The sequence below is a fragment of the Notothenia rossii genome (assembly GCF_949606895.1).
Source record: "Notothenia rossii genome assembly, chromosome: 1".
NCBI lineage: Eukaryota > Metazoa > Chordata > Actinopteri > Perciformes > Nototheniidae > Notothenia > Notothenia rossii.
The window spans coordinates 11,339,082-11,365,981 of NC_136912.1; the positions used below are offsets into that span (position 1 = coordinate 11,339,082).

The 26,900-nt window shown below is 40.3% G+C and overlaps 2 protein-coding genes across 4 annotated transcripts in view; both read left to right on the forward strand.

Annotated features, from left to right (window-relative positions):
* Positions 1 to 26,900, forward strand: part of arhgef38 (Rho guanine nucleotide exchange factor (GEF) 38) — a 69,210-nt gene that overhangs the window by 3,879 nt on the left and 38,431 nt on the right. Inside the window, exons 1-4 of one of the 3 annotated variants that reach the window (XM_079656176.1) lie at positions 5,641 to 5,786; positions 6,653 to 6,727; positions 6,824 to 7,141; positions 15,069 to 15,151. In XM_079656176.1, coding sequence (XP_079512302.1) covers positions 15,115 to 15,151 — 37 coding nt within the window. In that variant the 5' untranslated portion in view covers positions 5,641 to 5,786; positions 6,653 to 6,727; positions 6,824 to 7,141; positions 15,069 to 15,114. Of the gene's footprint in view, positions 1 to 5,640; positions 5,787 to 6,652; positions 6,728 to 6,823; positions 7,142 to 15,068; positions 15,152 to 26,900 lie in introns of those variants that run through there. The other 2 variants (XM_079656177.1, XM_079656178.1) reach the window with 2 other exon arrangements.
* The window catches only part of tet2 (tet methylcytosine dioxygenase 2), a 32,074-nt gene continuing 26,941 nt past the window's right edge, over positions 21,768 to 26,900 (forward strand). Inside the window, exon 1 of the mRNA XM_079656162.1 lies at positions 21,768 to 22,069. The gene's annotated coding sequence lies outside the window, so the exon portion shown is untranslated. The remainder of the gene's footprint in view (positions 22,070 to 26,900) is intronic.

Consider the following 26,900-nt stretch of genomic DNA (forward strand, 5'->3'; position numbering starts at 1 on the left):
GTAGTCCTTTGCATATGGATGTATTTTGTTGTTGTATTTGATGAATAAATTGCTCAGATTAGATAACAGCAAGAGAGTGAGTTGAGGGACTTTTTAAAGAGGACATACTATGCTTGTTTTCAGATTTATAATTGTATTTTGTGCATCTACTGTGACATATTCATATAAAAGTAAAGAAATGTGTGTTTGGTAGATTATTTATTGATTGTAACAATGCTTCTTGGCAATACATCTTATACCGTTGGAAAGCCTGTTTTTTCTTACCTTTCAAATGGTGCCACATTTGTGAGGAACAAGCATTTGTGGGATGAGCAGCAGAGCTGAGTATGAGGGTTGCGCCCATGAAAGATTTGACAAATCTCTGATTTAATGTTAAAAAAAAGATCAGTCAGTCGGCCCTGATTGGTTAGCTGGCTGGCTCTGTTGTGATTGGTCAACTGCTTAAAGATGTCCCTCCCTTTAGCCTATCACGTACAATGTGTTGCGGCAATAGCCAATAGAAACACAAGTGTTACGTAGTGATGTCACTATGTTCCGGAAGTAAAAGGAAGAAAGGAAACAAACAATGGAGGGGAGTGTGAGAGAGAAACTCCTTGGCAAGGGAACTTTGGGATTTTAGCCTTTGCCGACTATTAACATGCACACAAACCTAAATAACACACTACAGGTAACGGAAATTCCCGAAAAGGGCCTCTTTAACTTGTTAGACAGACTCTTCCTAACTACAAAAAACTGCCTAATGTTTTGCTTATTTTTATTTGATAATAAAACACAAAAACTCTAAGACATTCAGGGAGTTTTGGTCGAATGTAAGCCGGACTTACAGTTGAGAAGACCTCAGCCAGCAGGGAAGGCAGAAAGCCATGACACACACACACACACACACACACACACACACACACACACACACACACACACACACACACACACACACACACACACACACACACACACACACACACACACACACACACACACACACAGATTCTATAAAACCAACTTGTCGCGACGATCGTTTCATCAATATTATGTGAGGTGAATACAACCTTTATACTTCTTTTTCAAGACTCTCAACCAGAACTAGCCTGTAGCTTCTATTTAGCTGCGTGACTCAACCTCTGAGCAGCAGCCTTGGCTTTGATAAAGTCAACAATGGTAGATGTGGAATCTGTCTCCTGCACAATAGCTGTTCTAAAAACCAATTTAAGAGGGCAAAATAGTTTTGAACTACTAGGACAGTGAATGGACACAGTGTTATAAGAAGTATCAAGAAGCATAAAAGTGTTTATGACAGTGTGCAGAAGTCAGCCTCTTTACTTGTGTAATTTAAAAGGTTCTGACAATCTAGGTATTGTCAGGCTGAGCTTTATTGACACAGAAAGTGTTCCTTATGGTTTCCGCCATGCAGATAACAATACACTTCATGTACTTTATGAGTGTTTCAAGATGCATGATAACTTAAAACGATTGTCCCCAAAGGTATAACACATATGTTTTACAGTATAGTACAGACTATGCCTTGTCTGTATAAGGAGAGCTGAGATAACGTTGGGTATAATTTGGTGCTGCATAAATATATTAAATCAAATTGAATCTCAAGTATCAAACTTACCCGTCTTCACTTGTTAATTTCCGAAATGTTGTGTAATTTCTTCACTTTCGAGACATAACTGCTTGACATTTTGATCTGTAAAGTCTGTTGAATACTTTCAGCTTATTGGTTTCTAAGTTTGTGTCCTCAACATACATCACGGGCAGCATACATAATGTTTTCTCCTAGATGCTTTATGTGTAGTTTCCCAAAAATAATTCCAGTATGCTCCTTTTTCGTACTGAGTATGGACAATTTAGTGTAATGTACAGTGTTTTCCTTTGGTATTGTGTTTGCTCAATGTGTGGCTCCCAAATGAGTCCAAACTGCTTCAAATGGCAGTAAAAACTATGCAGGCTTGGTCAGGACATTGTCAGCTTGTATTAATGTTCCATTTTGTTTCTCTTAAGATAATGTGTAGCAAATAAAAGCAAGCAATGTGGAAATAATACATCTTAGGAATAAAGTGGTCTAATTCGAAGACCGTGAGCACATGTTCTTTAAAACTTTTTTGGCCACTTGGGGGCAGCGGGAACGAGTTCTGAACAAAACATTGACATATCAACACCTTATAAGTTGATATAGTGAATCTGTTAGCAAACACATGCTTTTGTATCCTTCCAGCTGCATCATTCAGCCTCAGAAAGCTCGGAGCGGAGCAACTGGGCAAGTCCAATACTCTAAGTATTGAGGGGGGATATTAGAGGCCCCTCCAAACTTGGATTGATCCTTCATTTTGTTAAAATCTGATAAGCTCAGTCAATATTATTGTGACTGCATTGTAGCTTTTGGTCATATCCTTTAAATAAAAGTCTGTATCTGAGTCTGTATGTTTATTGTGTTGCACTGTTGGAGGAGCCTGTGACCTAACATTTTCGTCGACATAACTACACTGTAGCTATGTACGAATGACAATAAAAGCCTTGAATCTTGAACTTGAATACATCATGCACCTAAGAAATGCGCACGCTGGCTTTAAAGCACATTTTCCTAGTGGCCGATCGGTGGACTAACAACTTGTGTGTCCGTTACGCGATGACATAGGGCCCAAAATGTTATGTTGGGAAAGATACAGCTGTAAATCGTGATTTTAAAATAAAAGTAAATTCACTTCCAAGTGTTATTTTCCCTCTTCCATTCATGTGACTGAGCTAAGACCGACCGTGAAGGAGTTGGCAGAAGTTGGCAGTTTACTGTGACTTATGTTCTTGGCGGTTTTGCTTGGCAGATTTGGTGCCGTGCTTACACAAACTGAGGAGGCAGGTGTCAACAAGGCATCCTAACATGTATTAAAGGTATTCTGCATTATCTTCATACCGCAAACAATTGTATTTGTTGAAATTTGTCACTATATTTATCATCCTGCGCCCTTTAGGCACACCCTAAAAACAGTTTCACTCGCAGTACATTTCTGATGGTAACAGTAAAATGTCTCAGGTCAAGCTCAGAGTTGAAATCCAGGTCAGACCATGCTCCACTTGGTTTTAAAAGTTCAGTGCTAGGCCTGAGTTTGGTTTGACCAATCGTTCAAAATGTCATCAGCTTTTCTGAAGGCGTTATAATGTGACAGTGCAGCAGACATTTCCATGACTTGTGTTTGTTGTGAAAGCTCCCACACTGGCCGGATGAACCTGGAATATCCTGCTGAAAATATTCCCTTCCATGTCACGCATGTGAAAGGGGTTTTCATGTATTTCCTTGAGACCCTGATGGATAAAAAACACAGACCAGGCTCACTTTTACACCGGGTGTCAGTCATTCTGTGAGGCAGGAAAGCATAGAGGGATGCATCTATAAAACAAACATGGTAGCAGCAGAGGAAGGGCAGAAGTGGCAGGATGGGAACTGCTGCCAGACGCATTACAAGGAGCTCTAATGAGGGAGCCCACACTCTCATTCCCCCCCAACCCCCCCCCCCCCCCCGCGCGCGACCACGGAGGAACGCAAGGAGGGAATTAATTGTGAGGGCGATGATGGCGAGCGAGCTGAGGAGCAGGTCATTACTGCACGCCTCCTCCCGGAGCGCCGCGGGCAGAGCGGGGAACGCCACGCTACTTGCACAATTCCCATGATCCCACAGGAGGAGGAGGGGGTAAGATAGCAGGAGGGGGGACGAAGGGGACAGAGAGAGAGAGAGGAAAAGATACTAAAAGAGAAGGCAGGCAGATTCCTCTTTGTTGGAAAGCAAAATATAAAGTGTAGGCTATGTATTATTATTTCACTAAATCTGGTTGAATTATTGCCATTTTCTATATTCTGTATACACCATACCACAGTGATAGCTACCGACAAAAAGGTGGAAAAAAAGTAGTAAAACTGTATTTTAGATCCATCATCCTCCTTTCCTTTTTAATAAATCATACTGCAAGCCGGATCATTACTGGATGTAATTTGCAGTATGACATCGCAAGGTGGACGGTGTAAAAAACACTACCTGAAAATTGCTCCATAATCAGGTGCAAAGAGCAACGGCAAAACATAATATGACACCTTGAAGGAGAGCTGGAAAAAAACAAACGTATTTCATATCAAGGTAATGATCAGATTTCAGGGTGCTTCACTCTTCTAATCTGCACACTGCATAATAACTGACTCTTTGTCATTTCTCTTTGTGTGGTTTCTCGTCCTTATGAAACGTGACATCTGACTGAATGCATTGGACACATTGCCCTCTAGTGGACACTTACTGTACATCACAGCCACATACCAAAATGACGTCTTTTCATCATCTTTTATCCCGCAGAAGTTAATTTTCACAGCAGATGTTAATGGAGTGAGATTAATATTGAATGAGTTATAGTGTCCTCTGTGGTTAGGAGCAATCATAATAGCACATATCTGCATACAAATGCATTTATAGTAATCATTTAAAAAACACATTTGTCCTATATAATCATGTATCCAGGTACAAGCAGTTATTTATGATTGATTTATATAATTAAATTCCTATTGATCTCAAAAGAGGAGGTGTTAATAAAGTAAATATGAGCTAAAAGGGTTTTTAAACTTGAATACATCCAATCTACGCAACTGGTGTCATTAGCTGCTACGAAATTAAATAGTTTCCTTAGACATGGACATTTCATTAAGATTCAGTAATTAAATAAAAAAATAAAAAAGCTGCCTTTCCCCCTGCACCCCCCCGCCTCTCCGCCACCCTAAACCGGGGAGCTTTTTTGCGTTATCTTAAGTTATAACGAGAGAGCAGAGACAAACCTCTTTGATGATGTATTTAACGACCCGATTCAGCGCGTTTCCTTTTTCGCTCACTTTCATGACTTGAAACCCTAATGAGACCAGTGCTGTTGCCTTGGGGATGGCCAAGCCCATTGCATTAGCACATGAAATCATTTAGGCCATGTCTCCCAGAATAAAAATATCATTATCTGTGGCTCTCTGTAAAAGTGAGCTGAAAGCCCGCTGCTCCTAAGTGTTTTTTTTGACGAGATATATTCAAAACGAGACTGGACTTAACTAAACTGCTCCCCAGCTTGCTTTTCTGTTGCTTACAAGACTATTAGATAAACAACTAGCGTAGAGACTTATGTGAAATAAATAAATCCAAAAGTTAAATAGTTAGCCTAATAGTTGCATTTAAGTACAATACCTTTAGCTACATAACAGGCAGGTTTATTGGTCTCCCTGTAGAGAGATGGCATGTTTTGTTATGGGATATTGAAGATGAAGTCCGGTTGGATGATTATCAAAACTTTTTGTTATGTTCAGAAAACTTTTTGGGAAATGTTATATTGAATAGATATTAAGACACTGTTATTTTTAGATGTTATATTTAAGAACGCACAATTTAGTGCAATACCATATTGCTCTCTTATTTCTCCATCTGGGATGAGTACTACATGTAACATACAATTACAGAAATACAATTAAACAGACATCATACATTGCCATAAGCCTTCATCAAATTCAGTTAATCTACAATAGTGGGGGCCCCATTATTGAGTATGAACTGAATTTGAATGAGGGGGCTCATGCACAACGTTTGCAAGGACAAACAGTATGAGACCTCCCTAATGGGGCCCCACCTTATCCAGGCTCTACTCCGGTCAGTGTCGCAAATCGCGTGCATGATTGTTTACAAAATAATCCTGATGACAAGGAAAGGCACTGAAAAATGAAGAGAAATTATCTTTCTGGAAGCGAAAAAAATATGAAGATGAGAGAAAAAAACAAGACAGTGAGTAGATAACGATGAAATACTAAATAACTAAATGTTGCTAGTCTAACCTTAACTGTGGGATAGAGAAACTTGAATTACGTAACTTCCACTAGAATCAAATTATTTATTTTGTTTACTTTGACGTTTAACATGACATGAGTTAACCTAGCAGAATTTAGCTTAGTTTAGCTAGCTGGCTGAAAGAACGTAGAAGCTAGAAATTACAGTTGCCGTTGACGTGTTAGCTTAGTTTAGCTAGCCGGCTGAAAGAACGTAAAAGCTAGTAATTACAGTATTAACACGTCTTCAGTAATCTTTCTGGCATTGTTACTGAAATAAATATTGTCTCTGCCATTTCTACATTCATGTTTCACCCGTTGTTTAATGGGACACCAGTAATGGAGTAATTTGGAGGGGGAAATCAGCTAACTTTATCTGTAGGCTAGTTAACTGATGAAGCTGTGTCCGACTGAGCTAACTGTCAAGCTATGTTAAATTAGGAAATGTAGATGCAAGACATTTGGACAAGTGCACTCTAAGTAACTTATTGTTAAGTTAGTGTGCTATGTGTTGAGTGTATTTTATTGTATTTTGCTTCTCTGTAGTGTACTCCTAGTGGTTTTATGATGATACTGAAAACTGTATATTTCAACCTTAGTAGCCATAGTGCAGGCTCCAGCACAATCCTCTGTATTGGAACCATGTTCACTTACATTGTCCCTTTCAAATGAAATAGAAATAGTAAACAATGAAGAATAGTGGAAGCTATCCCCAAGAACAACATTCGAAAGCTGAATATGAGGAATTTGAATTATATAAAGTGAAAGCATTTTGAATTGTTAACATGTTACTGTTATAAGTTTCACGTTATTATCTATCCTCAGGATCCTTTCTTAAGTTTCTGGCACCAGCAGCAGCAACGGAAAAGGATAAGGTGTCCCATCCAAATGCTGATGATGGTAAGTTAAGTATCCCACTTTTAATTGATTATACTATGCATCGCACTCCAAAGATTCCTTGTAACATGATATTCCCTGTTTCTTTTTTGGTCATAGCAGTTCAGTCAACATCTACCTCCAGTGGGGCGTCAATATCTACCTTGAGTGGGGCGTCGACATCTTCCTCCAGTGGGGCGTCAACATCTTCCTCCAGTGGGGCGTCAACATCTGCCTCCAGTGGGGCGTCAACATCTGCCTCCAGTAAGGCGTCAACATCTTCCTCCAGTGGGGCGTCAACATCTGCCTCCAGTGGGGCGTCAACATCTGCCTCCAGTGAGGCGTCAACATCTGCCTCCAGTGGGACAGCAACATCTTCTCATCATGAAGATGACACGTCAAGCACTACCTCCAGCAGCACTACCACGACTACAAAAGGTTTGATCACATCAGACGACCCTGCACAATGGCCAAATGTCCTAAATGATAGTGAAAAGTGTGCACTAGTAACAAGAGGACCAATACAAGAAACAGATATAGTCTTTCCGCAGAATACTGAAAAAACTTCACGTAGATTTACAAATGAAAACTATTCTGGTTTTAATTGCGAGCGAGAGAGAGACCTTACGTGTATTGTTGTTGTTGTTAGCATCTGGTGCTAGCTAGCTGTGCTAACGGATATAAGGAGCTGTTTCAATGAAAACAGAGGAGCGACATTTCGCCGACAACTGCGCCGAGCACTTGACTTTATGCAGGTAACCAGACAGTGGGACATTGTACGAAAAGTCAGCACACTCAGCACGGGTAGTGCGCGCAACATGATTGCAGGCAGCGTCCAGGCAGCTCCCGTTCGAGCATATGCCTTGAGTTGCACACAGCTCCAACGATCCAGCACGCACACACACACGCACGCACACACACACACACACACACACACACACACACACACACACACACACACACACACACACACACACACACACACACACACACACACACACACACACACACACACACACACACACACACACACACACACACAAGAGAAGTTCCAGGTTGAATTGAGGCAAATATTTGTAATGTTCAGAGGTTGTTGTGTTTACTATTCATGAGAATATTTGTAATTGTTCAAATGATAAAAAACATTTGCATAAAGCATATTTGTCCACTCATATGTTGATAAGAGTATTAAAAACTTGAAAAATATTCCTCTAAGGAACATTTAGACCAGATAAAAAATGTGCGATTAATTTGCGATTAACTATTGACAATCATGCGATTAATCGCGATTAAATATTTTATTCGACTGACAGCCCTAATTTATATGTGATTTATTCGTTTTTGTATGTCTTTTATATTCATATTACTAACTAATAACTAGGGATGCACCGAATATTCGGCCGCCGAAAATTATCGGCCGAAAATGGTTAAAAAGGCCCTTTCGGCTTTCGGCCGAAAGGGTTCTAGCACCGAAAAAATATCACCGAATGTCAGAGAACAGGGTTACGTTGGTAAGCTAACGTGTTGTTGTGATGACGTAATCAAAACGCGGCGACAAGCACGGCGCGCGACCATGCTCGCGGCTGGCTCACAGCCAACATGTCTGCCGCTTGGAGATATTTAAAAATATCAGAGAAAGAGGCGCGGATTGCGATTTGTAAAACTTGTTCAGCTGACATTTCTCGAGGGGGTGTAACTGCAAAGACTTTCACCACTTCGGGATTACTCCACCACTTGAAATCAAAACACCCGGACAAATATGCGGAGTAAGATCAAATCACAAGCACTGACAGCGAGAGACTGTTCAGCGCTGCCTCTCATGTGCTTGATGAGAAGAGGAACAGACTTATGGCTGATAAACCAGAGAAGCTACTGTTCATTAAAAAGAACCTCCCACTTTTCCTTAATAAGTAGACAAGGCTGGCTTATCATAAGCTTATCTATTTCTACATGTCTACTCTATACCCACTTTCCTGAACCATTTTCATTGTGAGTTATAATTCACCATCTCAGGTTATCATTAGGGGGAAATGACAGCAGCACAGTGTTCAATATATTGTACTTTCGGTATCTAAATGATACAATGTTGTTTACATTGCTCATGAGGACAGACCACCTTATTTGCAGATTCTTGAAATTGTAGTTTAATTTGTAATTGATTGTGGATTTTGTATCCAGTTTTCAGTTTATGTATCTTTATACAATGTTTACTACTTTGCTTATGAGGACAGACAGCCTTATTTACAGATTCTTGAAATTGAATTGTAATTTCATTTGTAAATAGTTACATTCATGTGGATTTATCCAGTTTGCACATTTGTATGCATGCACTTATAGGTGCATTTGTTGTTGTTGAAGGCCTGGCTGTTACAGTCTTTATTTACACTATTTTGTTGTAGGCCTACTGGCCTAGATGTTCATGCAGTTTTAAAGCACCTTGGCTTTGTTCTGAATGCACTTTGTTGTAGTTATTCTACAGAGAAAAGAAAATGCACTTTACCTGGAATTAATGTACTGTATGCATTCAAAAGTGCTGAATAAATGTTTTATGGACCCATAATAGTGATTATTATTTAAGTTAAGTTTTGCCATAATCTTGTCTTTTTCCATAATCAGTCAGCTGAACAACATTGGTAAAAAATGTATACATTATATATATATATATATTTCTATTAATCATTTTCGGCCTTTCGGCATTCGGTTTTCGGCCAACTGTTTCCTATTTTCGGTATCTGTTTCGGCCAAGAATTTCCCATTCGGTGCACCCCTACTAATAACTAACTTTGAATATAACAAAAATGCGAAGTTGTTAAATAAAACTGTTTAGCAATTTTTTTGTTGGTGTCAGATTAAATATAACACAATGGTGATGAAAGCTGGTTCGAGGGGCCCCCAGTGAATTTTTGCCTTGGGCCCCCACAGACCCTAGAATCGGCCCTCGTGACGCATCTCATGACGCGCCGCAGCGATAGACTAGAGCAGAAAAGACATCACATAACGTTAGCATTTCGAAAATGTTAGCGTGTCTTAATAATAGTGCGAAAAGACAGCGGTTGTCGCCGGACAAGGATTCCCTCTCTCCTTTCCTGCTGAAAGATGGTGATTGTACTCAGGGACGAGGAGTCGCCAGTAGGAGTCAGGCTTTACTTTCTTTTATATCCATAAAGAAAAAGTAAATCTGTTTACAGTTGTTTCATATGGATGTTGAGAGGTATCCATATATCTCTTCATTTTGCTCTCAAAGTGCACCAGATTGATGCATCTAACTTCAATATTCCAAAAAAAAATCTTCCCAGGGGATCATGCCCCCGGACCTCCCTAGAGGGTGTCAGGTCCACTCCCCATTTATAAAAATAGCACTTTACCCCTGCACCCCCTCTAATCTCAGATGGACCAGGAGTCATTTTCTGAGCCTTTCTAAAATATACAGTAAAGAGACAAACCCAGCAGCATTATAGGATATACTATATAGACTTTGAGCCAAATACGTGTTTTTGGGCTGTATACATAAATTGACTTGAAACAGTTGCTGATTTACAGTACTGGCACCTTTTTTATTCCAATTCAAGCTATAACAATACTAAAGTCGGACATAAGCAGTGGCAGGCTTTGGCTAACCTCTGATTTAGGCTCTGATAATCATTAGACTGGCTTTTGAAGAAAGTAGATAACTAAACAAAAATGTGAATCCCCCTCTTTTATCTCGACTTCCCCCAAAACTTGCAACTTTTTTAATTTACACATTTTTAAATTTACACTTTTCAGATGTTTTGTTTTATTATGCCACTGTCAGCTGCCATTATGAATCCTAATGAAAGCAGTTCATTTTTCCTCACCAACCCATCTGGTGCTTTTACTGGTGAAGGGTTGCCTCCTCAACACCTTTTCATTTCTAAAACCGATCCATTTTGTCACTACATTCATGGGAACATAAACTAGCTAACAGTGGCAAAACTAGTTTGTTTCCAGCTGATGATGAGTCGTGATTGACATGGTAATGTTCCTTCACAACATGGTGATTTAAATGATGCTTTATCTAGGATTAAACAAGAAGTAGCCTAACACAGAGACAACAGGTCCATCTTTTTTTATTCATTTTGACCATATATTTTCACATAAAAGAAAGGAACAGAAAAAACCAACATGTCAAGCAGGAAAAACCCGACCTGAGCCCGAACTTCATTTGAAAATATCAGTCTGACTTTGAACATTGCCAGAAAACCGCATATTAGTACGCAAATAAACACAGCTCCTAGTACTACACTCCTGGTACTAGGATGGGTTAAAAGCAGAGGCCACATTTCACTGTGTGTGTGCTGTGTGCTCTGCATGTGTGACCATCAAACAGGGTTTCATCCCTCCGATTCTATCCATCTATCAAATCAAATGCTATTTTGATTAAACTGAAAATAGTTGTATTTCTTGTCTTCATAAAAATGTTCTGAGTCGTGAAATCCCATTTTAACTGGTCATTTTAAAACCATGTCTGTTGACATTCTGTTATTTTTCAACTGAAGTTTCTTATTTTGAGGCTTTACTAATCTCACCAGCCGCATGACACATCCCTGTCCAACCAAAATACAAATGCTTGTGTTCGCAGCTCCAATCCCCCGTTTGCTTGACCTCACAGTGAGGGCGGTCTCCCTCACCCAGACGACACTTTTATCACAAACACATCAGAGAGCTACAAAGCACTAACGGCTCGACTGACATTCAGTGCTCGATAATCTACGAGGCATCTTGAACCTCTGCTGCAGACGGTGGCTGAAGGTCAGAGGTCGGAGCACATCACACAGATTCTTACCACCTCCCTGCTTGTTGCATCCTGCAGATTTATCCTGACACACCTGAAGGATTTATACAGACCACACAGCATCTGCTTAAAAAACGGAGATAATCGGTTTTTTCACACTACCTTGGTATACAAATAGTTGTATTCAAATGATGAATGAGGAGGAGGACTGAAAGAGGTTGGTGAATGAAGTCGAGAAATTAGGGAATGAACCGAGGGCATGAAAATACTTATGGATGAAGGGCAGAGGGATTCGTTATGAGAAAGGAGTGAGACTTGCTTTGGGCAAATTCTAAGGTTATGTAGCTTCATTAGCAGTATGTATGTCTATGAAACCCAAACTTGTATTATCTTGTCTCCTACCCCTAGTTTGTTCTTTTAAAAATATCCTTTTAAATGTTTTGTAAATGTGGCTTCTGTATGTTGATAAAAGGAGGTTTACAATTTGTCACGTCTGTCTTAAAACAATAGGCAGGTGTCAAATAGGGTTTTTACTGCACTAAAGGGTATTGTGCTTACTTTCAGGTCAATAATTGTATTTTGTGTCTCTACTGTAACATGTCTCCACGCTTTAATGTTCAAAAAGCTCTTTATTCTTCTCATACTGCCTGTGCTGCAGCACCTCTTTTCACCCTCTGTCTGAAACCACAGCCCAGTCTGCTCTGATTGGTTAGCTGGCCGGCTCTGTTGTCATTGCAACACTACAGGAAAGGGAAAACCCCAGAAAGCATGATAGGGCTCCTTTAAGAGATCTGCTGCAAATACTTTGAATTGTAGTTCTGATGAATCATGTCAGTATTTATTTATTTTTTTTCCGCTGAACTCTAGATGTTGTCACTCATAATTCACTTTAAAATCGTGTTGGGATCATCTTTTATTAGCGAGCACGGAAAAGAGGTTAGTCGCAGAATGCAAACTGTTGGGCATGTGACAGGAACAAATGAACCTTTCATACCTTAAAAACTCTTTACAAACCTTTGACCGATCACCCTTTAAAAAGCAAGTGTATCCTTCATTCTGGGCTGAAGGTTTTACACCCTCTCTCATCCCTCTCTCATCCTTATTTTGCTAAAGCCCATACCTGCAAGTAACATTACTTATTCACCGTCAATACCTGCAGCAGCACAAAACATGATAATTTATGTTAGTGCTTGTTTGTGAGTTCGTGAGTGGAGGAGGAGGCGACGGGGGCAAATCAGGGAGCGCTCGTGTTTGTGCGTAAATCATGTCCAACCATATGCTGCCTTCCTCCGCAGCGCTCTCGCAACTGAAATTGATCGTCAACCATCTCCTGCTCAAAACAGTGTGGGCAGAGGGAGAGCAAGGTCACAGCCAAGGACTCGCCACAATCAGTGATGTGCCGCGGAGGGGGGGGGGGGCTCATGTGTCACGGCACAGCTGCTGCGCTACATCCTCTGAGTCACAAGCACATCTCCGCCGCTGCAAGACATCACCTTAATTACCTTAATGCCAGACTGTCTCTCGCCGTCTGGATGAATTCTGCTCTTGAAGCTCTTAATCCGAGCCACTATCCGCACACACTGTTTTGGGAGTCAAATCCTAGCATTGCCTTTCTTATCTAGTTTTCATTTCCTGTCAGGTTTAAGTGTTTTATGGTTCAGAGGTTTGTCTGGTGATAGACAACATGGCTGGGGGCAGTTTTTTTTGCGCTGTGTGCTTGTCATGCTGAACCAAGCCCGGAGCAGGTGAAGAGATGATTTCATGCCTGCTATCTGAGGATCGTCTCAGCTGCCAATGCAGAGATAAGGACGCAGCTGCTGTTGCTGCAGCCTGTTGAGCTGCTGCTGCAACTGGGCTGGCATCATTACAGGCTGACAGCAACTTCAGCAACGATCTTGAGCAAGCGCATTGTTTACCATCACGTCTATAGAAGCCATAGTTTCTGAGCTGGGTGCAAAAGTTCAATGTTCACTTATTTAAAAACAGCAGTATTCCTGTGTGGGAATAATATTAAGAGATTATTTACTGGTAGATGTTGCAAACATACTTTATAAATAATGAATTGCATAGACACACATTTGTAAGAATGAACATGTGAGTAGAGTAGGTATCAGAAATGTTTCATCAGAATCAGAAATACTTTATTTTTCCCACAACGGGGAAATGTTAGGAGCAGTGGGACGCCATTATGTACAGCGCCCGGGAGCAGTGTAGGGAACTGTGCCTTGCTCAGGGACCCCTCGGTAGCACTTGGTCTTTCCGAGTCTTAAACCTATGAACTTCCGGTTCCCAAGCCAAGTCCCTATTGACTTAGCCACCACCGCTCTTGATGTAAACAAACAACATTATTTGTGTTGTATGTTAAATCTTAATCTGCAAAGTGTAATGCTGTCTGATCAATGTAGGAGGTAGAGAGAGAAAAACTGCAAAAACAAGTAAAGTACAGGCAAAACAGTTTTTACAGTGAATACAAATGACGTTTCCTTGTAAGGGTAAAGTGAGAAGAATTACTTTGATGGAGATTTGCTTAACTTTTTCTTTTTTTGTACTCCCTTTTTTTTAATCTTTTTATTGGGTTTTATGCTTTTTGTGTTAAAGTATAAGGCTGGTCATACATATTCTTATATAATTAACCTTTTTGAGTTAGATTCTTTACTCGTGGTGTACTTACCTCTGAATAGTTTTTATTTTTGATACTCCTGTTGAGTAGGAGATAGATGTCAACATAGCACTGCCATCTTATTATTCATTTGAGAAACAGAGTCTGGCAAAGGAATAAAAGCACAGTGTGCAGATCTGGCTGCTGCAGCAGAGCGTTTGCTGCTGGGACATTTGTCAGACAGGTGGGGGCCAAACCAGAGGCCAACTGTAGGAGGACGGTGAATCAGGATGTTGTTTAGACAGAACGGGGACATTGAAGGCTTCTGTGGTGTAATGTGACATTACAGTCACAAATGTCAAGTGCCAGTTGTCTGCACGTGCAGTGGCTGCATCTCATTTGTATAAGACATGAATCATAAAACCTCTTTGTGCGTCTAAAAAACAACTCAAAGGTTTCCCCTCCAATTTAATTATATTATTTTGATGTCGAACTAGTTTTCAATACGTAGAAAAGATCAATAAAATGGGAATTTGATTACTTTTCTACAATAGTTTTTGTTGCAGAGGGTTTATAGAAAACACAAATGTTAAAAATGGTAAGTAAAAAGCAAGGATTTCTTTGTGAATTCAAAAACTTCTATGATGAGTGTCCAGGAAACTGCAAAGCTGGCTCATGCAGCAGCACTTTAAAAAAAGAGGATCTGATGCATTGTGGGTCACCATGCTTCACCAGCAGGGGTCATCATCTGCTCTGTGCCAAACACCAGAGAACACTGGGGCTTTAAGAGCAGTTTGTAGATACTCATCCTGAACAGCGTGGAAATTATGATTATTTCTATAAAAGTGTGACTCATCATTTTCTTTACTTTCTGTCTTTTACCAGGGCCACTTATCAAGTGGATCATATGTGGAACATTTTAATTCCACGTGTCATTTTACAAAAGGGAAATCTTTGTTTCTACCACAGAGTTTTTACCCTGACTGTCTTCTCTTTTGATTTGCGTTTTGTAGGCAATGGGGCCAAAGACAGAAACCAGTGCTGAGTTGAGGCCTGACGATGACTCCCCCTCTGGGATGGAAAGCTGGAGAAGTGGGTGAGAGGCTTAAAGCACACAGCTGGTGTAAACAAAAAAAGGGCTTCCCTACTCTAAATAAAGGGCCAAGCCTCCAGAGTCTTGAGCTGGGGGCGGTGTGTGAGCGGAGGATGGAGGCACCTGCAGCCTGAATGCGGGAACCAACTCTTAAAGCTCTCTGAAGCAGTAGGTCGCCACGGGAACAGCGGCAGGCCGTGATGGGCCTTGTCCAACCCTGCTGTGCTCGGGGAGGAGCACACTCTGTTAATTGTTAGTTGGCACACGCACCGCAAACTGAGGAGGTCATTTGAAACGGGACCACAATTCTGTCATTTCAACTCTGCAGGGCATGAGAACAAGTTAAAACACCACAAAACAAATCGATTGTGACACCTTTTGAGGCTGAATAATGTAAAAGAACTGCTTTCTAGTCACTCTCCCTCTCTTTCTGTAAACCCCCGTCCCCACCACCCTGCACCAGCCCCCCTGCTGTGACTTAAACAATTAGGCTATGTGAGACCCACCCTAACGACTCTCCCTTGTCTTCTAAGATAACTATAGGAGGAGGGGCAGCAGTGGGTGACATCTTGTTAGGGGGGATTCCTGTGGTCAGCTGCTTGTGTATTGGCCCAGGCAGAGGATACCTAGCTATTGCCCTACATAAAGAGCCTTGTGTGTGTTTAGATTGCCCCAGGTGAGATGTGTGCTCATTGCCACTGGTGCTTGTGAGAAGTGACGATTTTCTCAGCTTCGCAACGAGCCCCCCAGTAGCTCCGTCGCGCCTCAGATGTCACCCTTTTTTTCTCCCACTTTCAATGTAAAGAAAGCTGTAAATCAAGGCTTTCGTCACAAAGCAGCCCTCAATTATTTGAGTCTCCTCCTTATTTAGGACCAAATGATTCACACCAAAGTGAGGTCATGTCAACAGTAATTGGAGTAAATACAAATAAATTAAGTTTTTGACAAACAAGAAGCTCGGTTGTTTTGAAAAAAGGGCCGATCACATTGAAAAGACTAAGCAATAGAATAAGTAGTTAAGTCTTTATTTAGCTTCGGATCAAATATCAACCATGTTTCCTAACATAAAGAAATACATTGTTTTTATAAAAGGGTTTAGGAAATAATCAGGAAATTAAACACCTTTATTTTAAAATGTTACTGTAGACTGAGAGTAACAATCATGTTGGTGAAATGCCTACATAAAAAAAAAGTAGTGTGTGTCAATAAGTATTGTTCTTAATCAATTAAAACATTTTACGGTTAAAGTGAAGTCATATCTTCTGTAAGGATCTCCGGGTTTGAAAAAGGAAAGTTAGTTATGCTTTTTTGCAGTAGTTTATCTCTCTCTTCTTATCATGTTGTTACTCAAATAGGTTGTGAAATGTGGGAATTTAAAATAAAATCGAATTCTCTTTATGAGTAGAATTTTGTCAGTTTGTCAGTTTTGCCATTTTTGTAAAAGGTCGAACAAAATGACTAATTTCTCTCTGTGGTTTCACCAACCAGAGTGATGATGTGAACTCATGCTTTACCACAGTTTTTTGTATAAAAGAGCCCACATGGCCTTTTTAGGGAGGATAGCTATAAAACACCACGCGGCTTATAGTGACACACAGATCTTAAGAACAGAGGCCCAGATCTTTGACCTGAGCCTCTAGGATCCTGTCTTTGTTTTGCTTTGGCGTAAATCATCAAGAGCACCGGCCCGCAAGAAAAACAGTCTTTAATGCTCGTCGTCATCTTTAGGTGTGAAATCAGTCAAGTGATAAGTGTGCCTAAATTCTGATGTCCCCGGGTCAGCATGAGGCCACAGCTCTGTGTTTACAGATGAGGTGACGGCACACGCCTCAAGTCCTTTGAAATGTGACAAGGTGAGAGGAGTGACCAGATCATCTCTGATTTACGAGGTACAGTAGCTTTCGGGGGAAGCCAAGAGCTCTCCTGCCTGACTGCTGGCAATACACACAGTAAAGTCAATGTGGCCTGTTTTTGCATGCAAGAAAATCACTGATAAAATGCACTATAGCTGCATTTTGGATTAAGCTACTGTCACTATTAATCAGCCCTTTCAAATTGAACAAATAAATACACTTTTAAAAAGCAGCTGGCTTACTGCCTGAGAACATTACATTTAAACTGTACTTTGAGCATTAATGCAGCAAACTGAACACGTAGACATCTTATAACAGTTAGAACAAATGTAATGTTTGTTTACATCAATTACTATTTTACGTTAAAATGTGAGTTTCAAAACAGTTTTGATGCTACAATGACTTAGTGAAATAGTCAATGGTCTCTATTCCAGTCCAACTTTGCACCAAGACCTATTGCAATTTTTTTGAGTGGACTATGCAATCTCTCTGGAGAAATGCTCAAGGCTTTATCGCAATATGTCGATTTTGGGAAAACTGGATCATTGAGGAACATTTCAGATTTTCCCTTTTATTTCCTCTTGCTCCTGTGCTTTCGAAGCTCATTGATTTATGGAGTTTCCTAAACGACAGAAAACTTTACTTGTTGCTTAAGTAATGCTAACTGCTAACTGCAGCTAACAGTAGCTGCTGTCAGCTAGCTGTTAGCTCAGTTAGCATTAGTGTTTACTCTGCCAGAACAAGAGCTTTGGACTACTTGGGAGGAGAAGATGTCCCACCTGCGGCTGGGGTAATGTTTGCTGGACACGGCAACCAAATTCTCTACATATTTAAGTAAAATTAGCTAGCTTGCTATTCTTGTTATGTTGCACTTGCCTGTTTGTCAGATAGCTAGTTATTCATCATAGGTAATGTTACTATAACAAATACCTGTATAACGATAAAGCATATTTATTTGTTATTACAATAAACAGTATATTATTCCTTACATATTTTATTATACATTCTGTTTTTAGCTCATCTTATTCTATTTTACATGTTTATAGTTTACTTCTTACACATTTACTTGCACATTGGACACATGCAACATTATCTTGCAATGTTTTATACATTTTCTGTTGCTTTTTGCACTCTTTTTGTGGTTTTATTGTTTTATATCTTATATATATTTATGTTGCATTGTTGAAGGAGCCTGGGACCTAAGTACTTCACTGCCATAACTTCACTTTAGCTACTGTGCCTATGACTATCAAACCTTTAAATCTCAGAATCTTTAAAGCTGTCCATATTTCCTCAAGAAGTGTATTAATAACAAATTGCATTGTGAAACTGTTGTTGCTAAATACCAAAAATACCAAATCCTACATTATGTTGCTTAAAATGTTATCTGACCAGACTGTTGACTCACTTTCTTGTTTCAAAACAGCGGCCTGAGGCAGCATGGCCACAGACAAGGCGAGGAAGTTGATCAGTCCAAACAACCGCAGAAAGCCCTGCAGCAGGTCACGGGACCCTTCACTGGTTTACTGGTAGGTATACTGCTTTGCTCAGTGTTGCTTTGATTGCAGATGAAGCAAGGGGGAAACCCTAACCCTAACCCCTCAGTCACTTCTACAATCTTCACAACTCATCTGGAGATTAGAAATTGGTGGTCAAAAGCTCTCTAACCATTAGCTGTAGTTCAAATTACCTTAGTGTGTGCACACAAGGATAACCAACAACAGCCCAGATTAAACACGCTACTGTCAACAGTCCCCCGGATACTCCAAATGTATTCAGACATATCACACAATAGTTGAGCCATTTCTGATACCAACTTGTTTGCTTTAACTTCAAACTGATTTTATATTTCAGTAGGATGTTTAATAAAGGGGGGGTCTTAAAAAGTCTTACATTTGATAATCTGAATTTAAGGTCTTAAATATGACCAAAAAAATAATAAAGGTCTTATATATGATTTAGAAGGTCTTAAAAATGATGGGATTTGAAAGGTACTTCTGTGTTGAGATCGCGTCTAAATGTGTTTTGGGGGAAATGTCCGGGCTGCAAAGTAACCAGTACGGTTATAGCCTTTCAGTTCCCCCCAACAATTTGTATTGAAATAAATCAACATGGAACCAGTAATCACTAACTTTGTTTCCCCCTGCCCCTTATCGGAGAACACCCAGCTAGCAACCAAGCTTCAGCTAGCGTTAGTCAGAAACTCATGTATCTTCGAACCTACTTACAAATAAATATGGGGAAGTGTAAGTAAGTTCAACCTTATGTGGTTGGAAAACATCTCATTTAGTGCTTGGTTGAAACCAGTGGAGGGGAACGTGTTTGAAGCCCGCCGCACCTTTTGCAAAATAAATGAGCGCACACACACACACACACACACACACACACACACACACACACACACACACACACACACACACACACACACACACACACACACACACACACACACACACACACACACACACACACACACACACACACACACACACACACACACACACACACACACACACACACACACACACACACACACTAGGGCTGCTCGATTATGGCAAAAATCATAATCACGATTATTTTGGTCAATAATTGATATCACGATTATTAAATATGATTATTCATTGACTTTAAAAACATCAATTTATTGAACTTTAAAACAAATAATAATTTGAACAGTATCTTTTTAACTGTTGATCACCCTGAACGTATAATTCAACTGAAAAACCAATATTGAATTAAATAAATTATACATTTAAATAAATAATATCAAAATAATAAATAACAATAAACAAGATCAACAAATATTTTGGAGCGCACTTCCACAAGCTATTAAACATATATAAATATGATGAATACAAATAAATTAGACTAAAATGAATTAGATCAAATAGGTTGCAAAGCAAAATTCTGTTTTTTTCGATTATGTTGTTTTCGTAATTGTGGCAGGCTAAAATCGTAATTGCGATTTAAAATACGTTTAATTGCACAGCCCTAACACACACTCACACACTTTTTGTCTAACACGCTAACACAGTTCTGTACTGTTATGCTGTTATGTTCAGTAATTGTTATTATGTTGAACATGAATACATTTACTTTATAAGTAATTATGGGACGTATTTCTTCTTTCATAGCAATTTTCCTTCATACTTTCTTTCTGTGAAATAGGTCTTAAATTCTATTCAAAGTGGTCTTAAAAAGTTCTTTAAAAGTCTTACATTTGAGTAGGCGAAACCTGCAGGAACCCTGTAGGTAGCGGTGCATGCACACGCAAGATATCAGGAACTTCTTTCTGATATTTATTTGCAGCTGCTTTTCACACAAACATCTCCAAGCGGAAAATCCTTCTGTTGTTCTAAGTCGACCTATATCCCCTCCTTTGTGATCAGTCTAAAGAGCAGATCAATGAGGACCTTCCCCTGCAGCCAGAATGACCCATTCTCACTTAATAGCAACTGTTTGATGTGATTTAAAGGCATTTCAAACTTCACTTATGTAACAGCTGAGTTATGTAAAGAAAAAAGGCAGATCTGATGTAAAGGGCTCTATTTTGTCTTAACAGGATCTGAGTTGCAGCTAGAGTGACTCCTCCTTCCTCCCGCTGCCTCTTCCCCTCCCCCATTCTGTGTAAAAACAAATCTCCTTTTCTGCTCTGAGCCTGAAACTATTGAGTCAACAAATGTCACTGCAGCTAGGCAGGGGCTGATAGAAAAGAGGTGGGGTCTCCTTTTAAGCCTGGACTGGAGCTAAAGGCAGATTATTTTCAGACAAGACCCACCTGTTAGTAAAGCAAAAGAGGAATTAAATAGCAAAGTGAATGGGCTAGGCTGTCCACTATTGAGCATGTTTGTTAAAGCTTTGGCCATATGTTAATAAATCACAACATTTGTTTTTTTCTTAAATACATGCTTTTTATTGTTGTGTCATTAGAAATCTGTTTAAGATTAGATTTATGACCTTTTAAATAAAATATATTCTTGCACACTTTGCAAAATAAACAAGTAGGGTAACACCAGTATGTTAAACCACAGCAGAGGTTTGAGTACTGTCCCTATTACAACATATTTGTATGAGTATTATTCCAACAACCTCCTGGGCTGTATTTGTCTTTTAAAGCCCCTTTCTCTCTCACACTGCTGTCTCTATCTTTTTGAAGCCCACGTGGCCAGTGTCAACAGGAGGTGGGTCTTGGCAGACGCGATGAGCAAAGTATGCTGCCGTAAGACAACTCTCCAGCCTACATGCTGGAGAGTTGTCTTACGCTCTAAAATGAGCCGGCTGGGGTGTGCCAAAATAGGACACAGCCGTTGGAAATGAGTGTTCAACTGGTTGGACTCCAATCAGGCCACCTCAGAGTGTTTTGCTATAATGCTCTCAAGAACTAGGCCTATTACACAACAGGGGAACTTCTGCACGCAATGACAGAGAATTGAAAGAAAATGAAAGAAGGAAGTCAAGATAGACGAGGGTAAAAAGGGAGGGAAAAACCTTGAGTCACTTGGCTTCCTGTCTGAGGGAAGGAAGGGGGTGGTGGCTTCTTCTGCTCTGCCTCGGTCAGACAGTGCAATGTTCAACATAAAGTGCACTGTGGGTAAAGTCCTGTCCTGCTCACTGAATCCAGTCCAGTGCTTCAGGGCAGCCATCATTATAGTGTTCACTATTGTGTGCGGCTGAGGGGAGAAGAAAAAAAAGAGGAGGGAGCAGGGGAGGGAAGGAAAACCTGTCTCTTTGTGTGGGAGGACTCAGCAGGAAAGTGATTTTGTGATTATTTGAGTTTGCCCGTAAAGTAAGGCTCTTCCCCCTGACCTGCAGCAACATCTTGTCTATTCTGCTGCTTTACACCAGAGTACATATGAGTGTGTGCTTCTCATGCCGGCAAAACAGCGACACCAGGGCTCCTGATGATGAGAGCCGACGTCAGACTGGTTTCCATGAATATTGATGTGGAGGATAGTCTGTTTCATAGAAGAACAGAAGGAGGCAAGATGGCTGCCCTATAGGATTTGTTAAAGAGGAGATCCAGACGGTTTGTTGGAATTTCTACAAAGTGGAGGGACGTAAAAAAGAGGTGAGAATTTGCTTAGTGTGTTTATACTCTGTCTACACTTTTTTTTACTTTGTATTTATGTGTATTTTTGGTGATTTCTTTGCATCAGGCGACCTATGGCAAATGTCCCCCACCGTAAAAGCAAGAGCCAACATAATAAGGAGGGGATATTAGATAAAGCTACTCCAACATGGCTGACAATTTTCTTTCTTTTTTTTGCCAGCTGAATCTGAGAAGACACCCTCTGTGTTTTCCTGTGTGCTCTGTGCTCACTGCACATTCTTGCTGCTTTTCAATGCATCATAGAAAATGGTGTACTTAGACTGCTTGTTCAGGAGTTTTTCTTTAAACATAAATGAAATGCCTCAACAGTGCTCTCTTTCTTTCCTCTATATTTGACCTTTGCTTTTTTATAAGAATTTTTTTTTAAAGGTGTGTTTGAAAGACGTGTAATAGTTATGCATTTGTTTTAAGAGGGGATTCCCATTTTTTCATTTATGTGTAATTATTAGCTATTACAAAACGATGGAATATTTTTTTCAAATAGGTTAATTTGCATGCAGTGTTACCCCCTGTGGCTTCTTATTCCAATATCCATGGCTGTGTATGTGTTTGTTTGTGCTGTTCAGTGGAGAGACTATGCAGGAGAGTAAAAGTCCAACCTGGACGTGCATAGTGTGCACAGCAGTAGAACTGGAATAGCTTTAGGCTCTGTGTATCTCTGTTAATCAGCTTTCGTTGCTTTCACCACCGAATACAAGCAGACACAAAGACAAATCCCAAGGAGGAGTAAAAAGAGAAGGGAATTGTGGTGGCAGAGTGTAGTGAAGGCAGACAAGGTCAGAAAGCTCTGGAGGAAATGAAACTCTATCCTACTGCACCATTAACTGGGGGGAACAAGAATGGTCATCCTGGAGCAGCTTTTTTCTTTTAACTAGAGGCTAAACATGACACTGTTGCCAGAAAGCAGCAGCAGCACACATCCTATGTCTGAGTGTCGACTGCTTTGAGAAACTAAAACAAAGGGATGGTTGACAGGATTGTATATTACTAATGCAGCACAAGCAGTTAAAGGTCACACAACAATCAGATTGCTGTGATATAATAATAGATTATTGACAACACAAAGAGGAATGTGTGTGTGTTATTCACTGTGTGGCTTATCTGTAAGCATTTTAAAATGAGGTGGTGTAGTGTAGTGGAGTGATAACAGTAGAGGTTGTGCCTGCATCATTTTGTTTTTTTACACATTGTATAGACATATACTTGTCATATGTGTGATAACAACATGTCAATTGAGATGTGTAATAGGCCATTAGTTGTTATCTCTAATTAGCACATAGGTAATTGGTTGTTAGTTGTTTTTTCTTCTGCATTCACTAAGTACTGCTCTCAGATTAACATCAGAAAGGCCCATTAGATTATAACAGATCTTCCTCAGGTTTGTGTATTGGGCTTGTGTGACTCTACTGGCTACAGTCGTAATACAGCATGGCCTCAGGTGAAGAGCAAAGTAAAGGCATGCCTGCAAGGTGGAGACTAATGATAGGCCTTACATTAGGGCATTGTAAATAAACAATGTCAACTGTCTGCAGGAAGGCAGGAATTCAGTTTGCAGAAATTGTGCACATGTGTATTAACTGCAAGTCAAAGCTTCAAGTTAAGAAAGAAACATTTAATGAAATATGTGGGGAAAAGGGAATACAGAGACTATGAAGTGGCAGTTAAGTCAAACCCAAGTCAGTTGCTTGTCAAATGACTTGCAGACAATTGCCAAGCTTTTATTTGAACAGCTAATGATGACAAAGGGGAACATTAGTCTATCACAGCCAACTGCCCCTTTCCCCTTCTGAATTAAGCATTTGTTTACATACTGCATTTCTCTGGGTTATAACACAACCAACAACCAAAACACTACAATGCACTCACTTACTCTCTACTGAAAAGTATCTGCTAGAAGAAGAATATCCAATTTGTTATTCCCAGTGAGCTGTCAGGAAACGATCGAAGCAACAATGTCGGTGCACCCGTCTGACGCAATGGCGTTGTTGTGTTTTGATATGGCAAGCATGGTCATTGACTGCGTAGTGTCAACACCAACGCTTAAGCAGGTGTGTTCTCAATAGTAGCACGAGATCAGGTGCTTCACGCTTTTGTGTGTACGCTTTTACACTTATGTGTGTGTTGTGGTCCCTTTGGGCAATCCAAGATGATAAGACACTGTGAGTAACATGTCATATGAAAGGCCAGATTGGGTCAATCTTTGTTTTGTTTTTATTTAGCTAACCAGAGAGAAAAACTAACAAATTAACAGCTCAAATTAACCAACAACTACCAGTTATGGATATTTGTAGTCTAATTAAATTGTTAGATGTATTAATAACGATACTTTAAGCACATCAGATAACACATTTCACATTATATACTGCATAGTTAGAATGCATCACCCAGTTCATTGCAGTCTACTAACATACACATTATACTGGTTGTTGCCTGGGTGTAATTAAAAATGCTAATTCTGACCTGCATAATAATGCCACATTCTGAAATTAAAAATTAAATGCACACAATCTGAGTGGAGCTGTTTCATGGGGCCTCTGCATGGCTGCTGTTACATCAGCAGCTGAAAAGGCACCAGAGCATTACTGAGCCAATAGGGGCTTGGGTGGGGGAAGGGCCAGATAGATCAATCACATGCACATAGCTTCTCTCATCAATCCACACCTACAGATAAAGCCATGCCATTGGATTGCTTCTTCGTCGTGGCTGTAAGGCTCCTTTATGTCACTCCCAGGGCAAAGACAATATCACCTTTGGTAAGAATGTCCAGTTGCCATAGCGTTGCACAACAATGCTGTCCACTTACAATACCCAAGCCCTTACCCAAGCCCTCACCTCCGACCCTGCTCTGTCCAGCCCACGCATCATATTTCAAGCCAGGGGCTGCAGCACGAATGACACAGAGAAGCCGGCCCAGTGGCAGGTTAGACATTTTATATATTGCTACTACCTACTGACTGGCTGTGCAGGTCGTTGCTTGGACTGCTTTCCTGAGACAAAATGGCGAGATACTGAGTGTTGTATTGATTTTTACAATATTGATTTCCTTCTTGTCTGCCATTGGGGGTTGTTTTTCTATAGAGAGCAATAGAAAAGCAGTGTACCACAATCAAGTGTGTCTGCAATGGACATGCCATGATGTATTTGTTCATTTACACATACATTTTTAAACTAAATTAGCCACCGACAGCTTTGATAATTTTCTTGTTGATAAAGGAAAAGTAGGACTTTCAGAATAATGTTAAATAAACTCAGAAAAACCTATTGAGTTTTAATACAAAAAAATAAAACTGCATGCTATGCCACTATATATAGCATGGTAGATGTGTTGGTTTTTCCATTGAATTTATGTTTCCCAATGTTTTACCCACTGCTCAGCTTCCAAGCCTGAATCAAAAGGTCTTTAGATTGTGAATCCCTTCTCTATGTCTGGACAAACTGTAAACATTCTGGGTTCCAGATTTCTCTGTGCTTATTTCCTCCAAAAATAAACCCAAAGAATGAAAAATCACAAACAAAGGAATAGAATCAGTGATCAATTGCCTCACCAGAACCCTGTCTTTCCCTGGAAGGCCTTGACTTTTATTTGGCCTGCATGTGGTTTATCGGTCAACACTATAATTATGCAATACAAATGTTTTTATAAGTCTGAGATACGACATTGTTATCAGTAATTGCCTCACGAGACACTTTGGAAATCCCGAACATGACTCGTGGCCTATTTTTTCCACGAGGCGATGCGTGGTGAGTCGGGCTGAAGCGTGATTACGGAGTGAGTGTGATAAGGCTCTGTGTGAGTGGCACGGGGCTGGAGGGAGTGCTGCTCGCCCTGCAATGTATCGATGTCAGGGTTTACCTCAGGGGTGAGACAGCGAGGGCAGTGACTCAAAAGCTTCCTCCACGTGAGCACACGCACATGGCCGCTCTGTTTACAAACACTATCCTGGCATTCCGCGGAGAGGGAAGTGAGATGTTACGTAACCGCCTCAAAGCGAATAGCATCCCTTCCCGCCTCTCGCCGGGCAGCCGCTCCTACGCTTGGACAACCTGCTTGAAAGCTGTGGCGCCAGTTCCACTATGAGAAGTTAAGGGTAAGAAAAGAGGAAATAAAGAGCTCCAGTCACAACAGTGTCTGTGCTCGAGACGTAGGCGAGACTGAGAGCATGGGGACGCTGCTCTTACAGCGAATAGCACAGCGACAGGCCTTTATAGCGCAGGTCAGAAGATTAAACTGGCTGTTTAACTTTTCTGTCCAGCTAGATGATTTTATAAACTCCATTTACACTTCAAGCTTTGGGACATGAAAGCAAAATTGCATGAAAAAAACCAACATGGGTAAGGAAACTAATAATATATATTTGAGTTCACTGTTGAGCTTGCACAGTTTTGAGAAAACTGATTAAAGAAGATGAACATAATACAAATGTTTGGATGCATCAATGAATTTGAGTTAAATCTAGAGCTCTTTAAAGGTTGTGAGAAACGATTGATAAAAGGCATTCCAATGCATGGATAAAAGCAAACCTGAAGACAGGCTGTCAATATGTATGCCTTACAGACCTTGAAAAGTGACCCAACCTCATGCTAGGACCCTGATAAGACTTGCATGTCAAGATGTATAGAGGTCTGTTCCAGTTAAATTCATTCTGTGACAATAAGGAGGCTTTGTCACAGGTCTAATGCCGAAGGATTAGATAAAAGGACCAGAAAAAGGAGACTCATTTATGGCTTGTCAAATTGGCTTAATTAGAACAATATATGAAAAGGCATTTCCATAACTAATGCCCCTGTC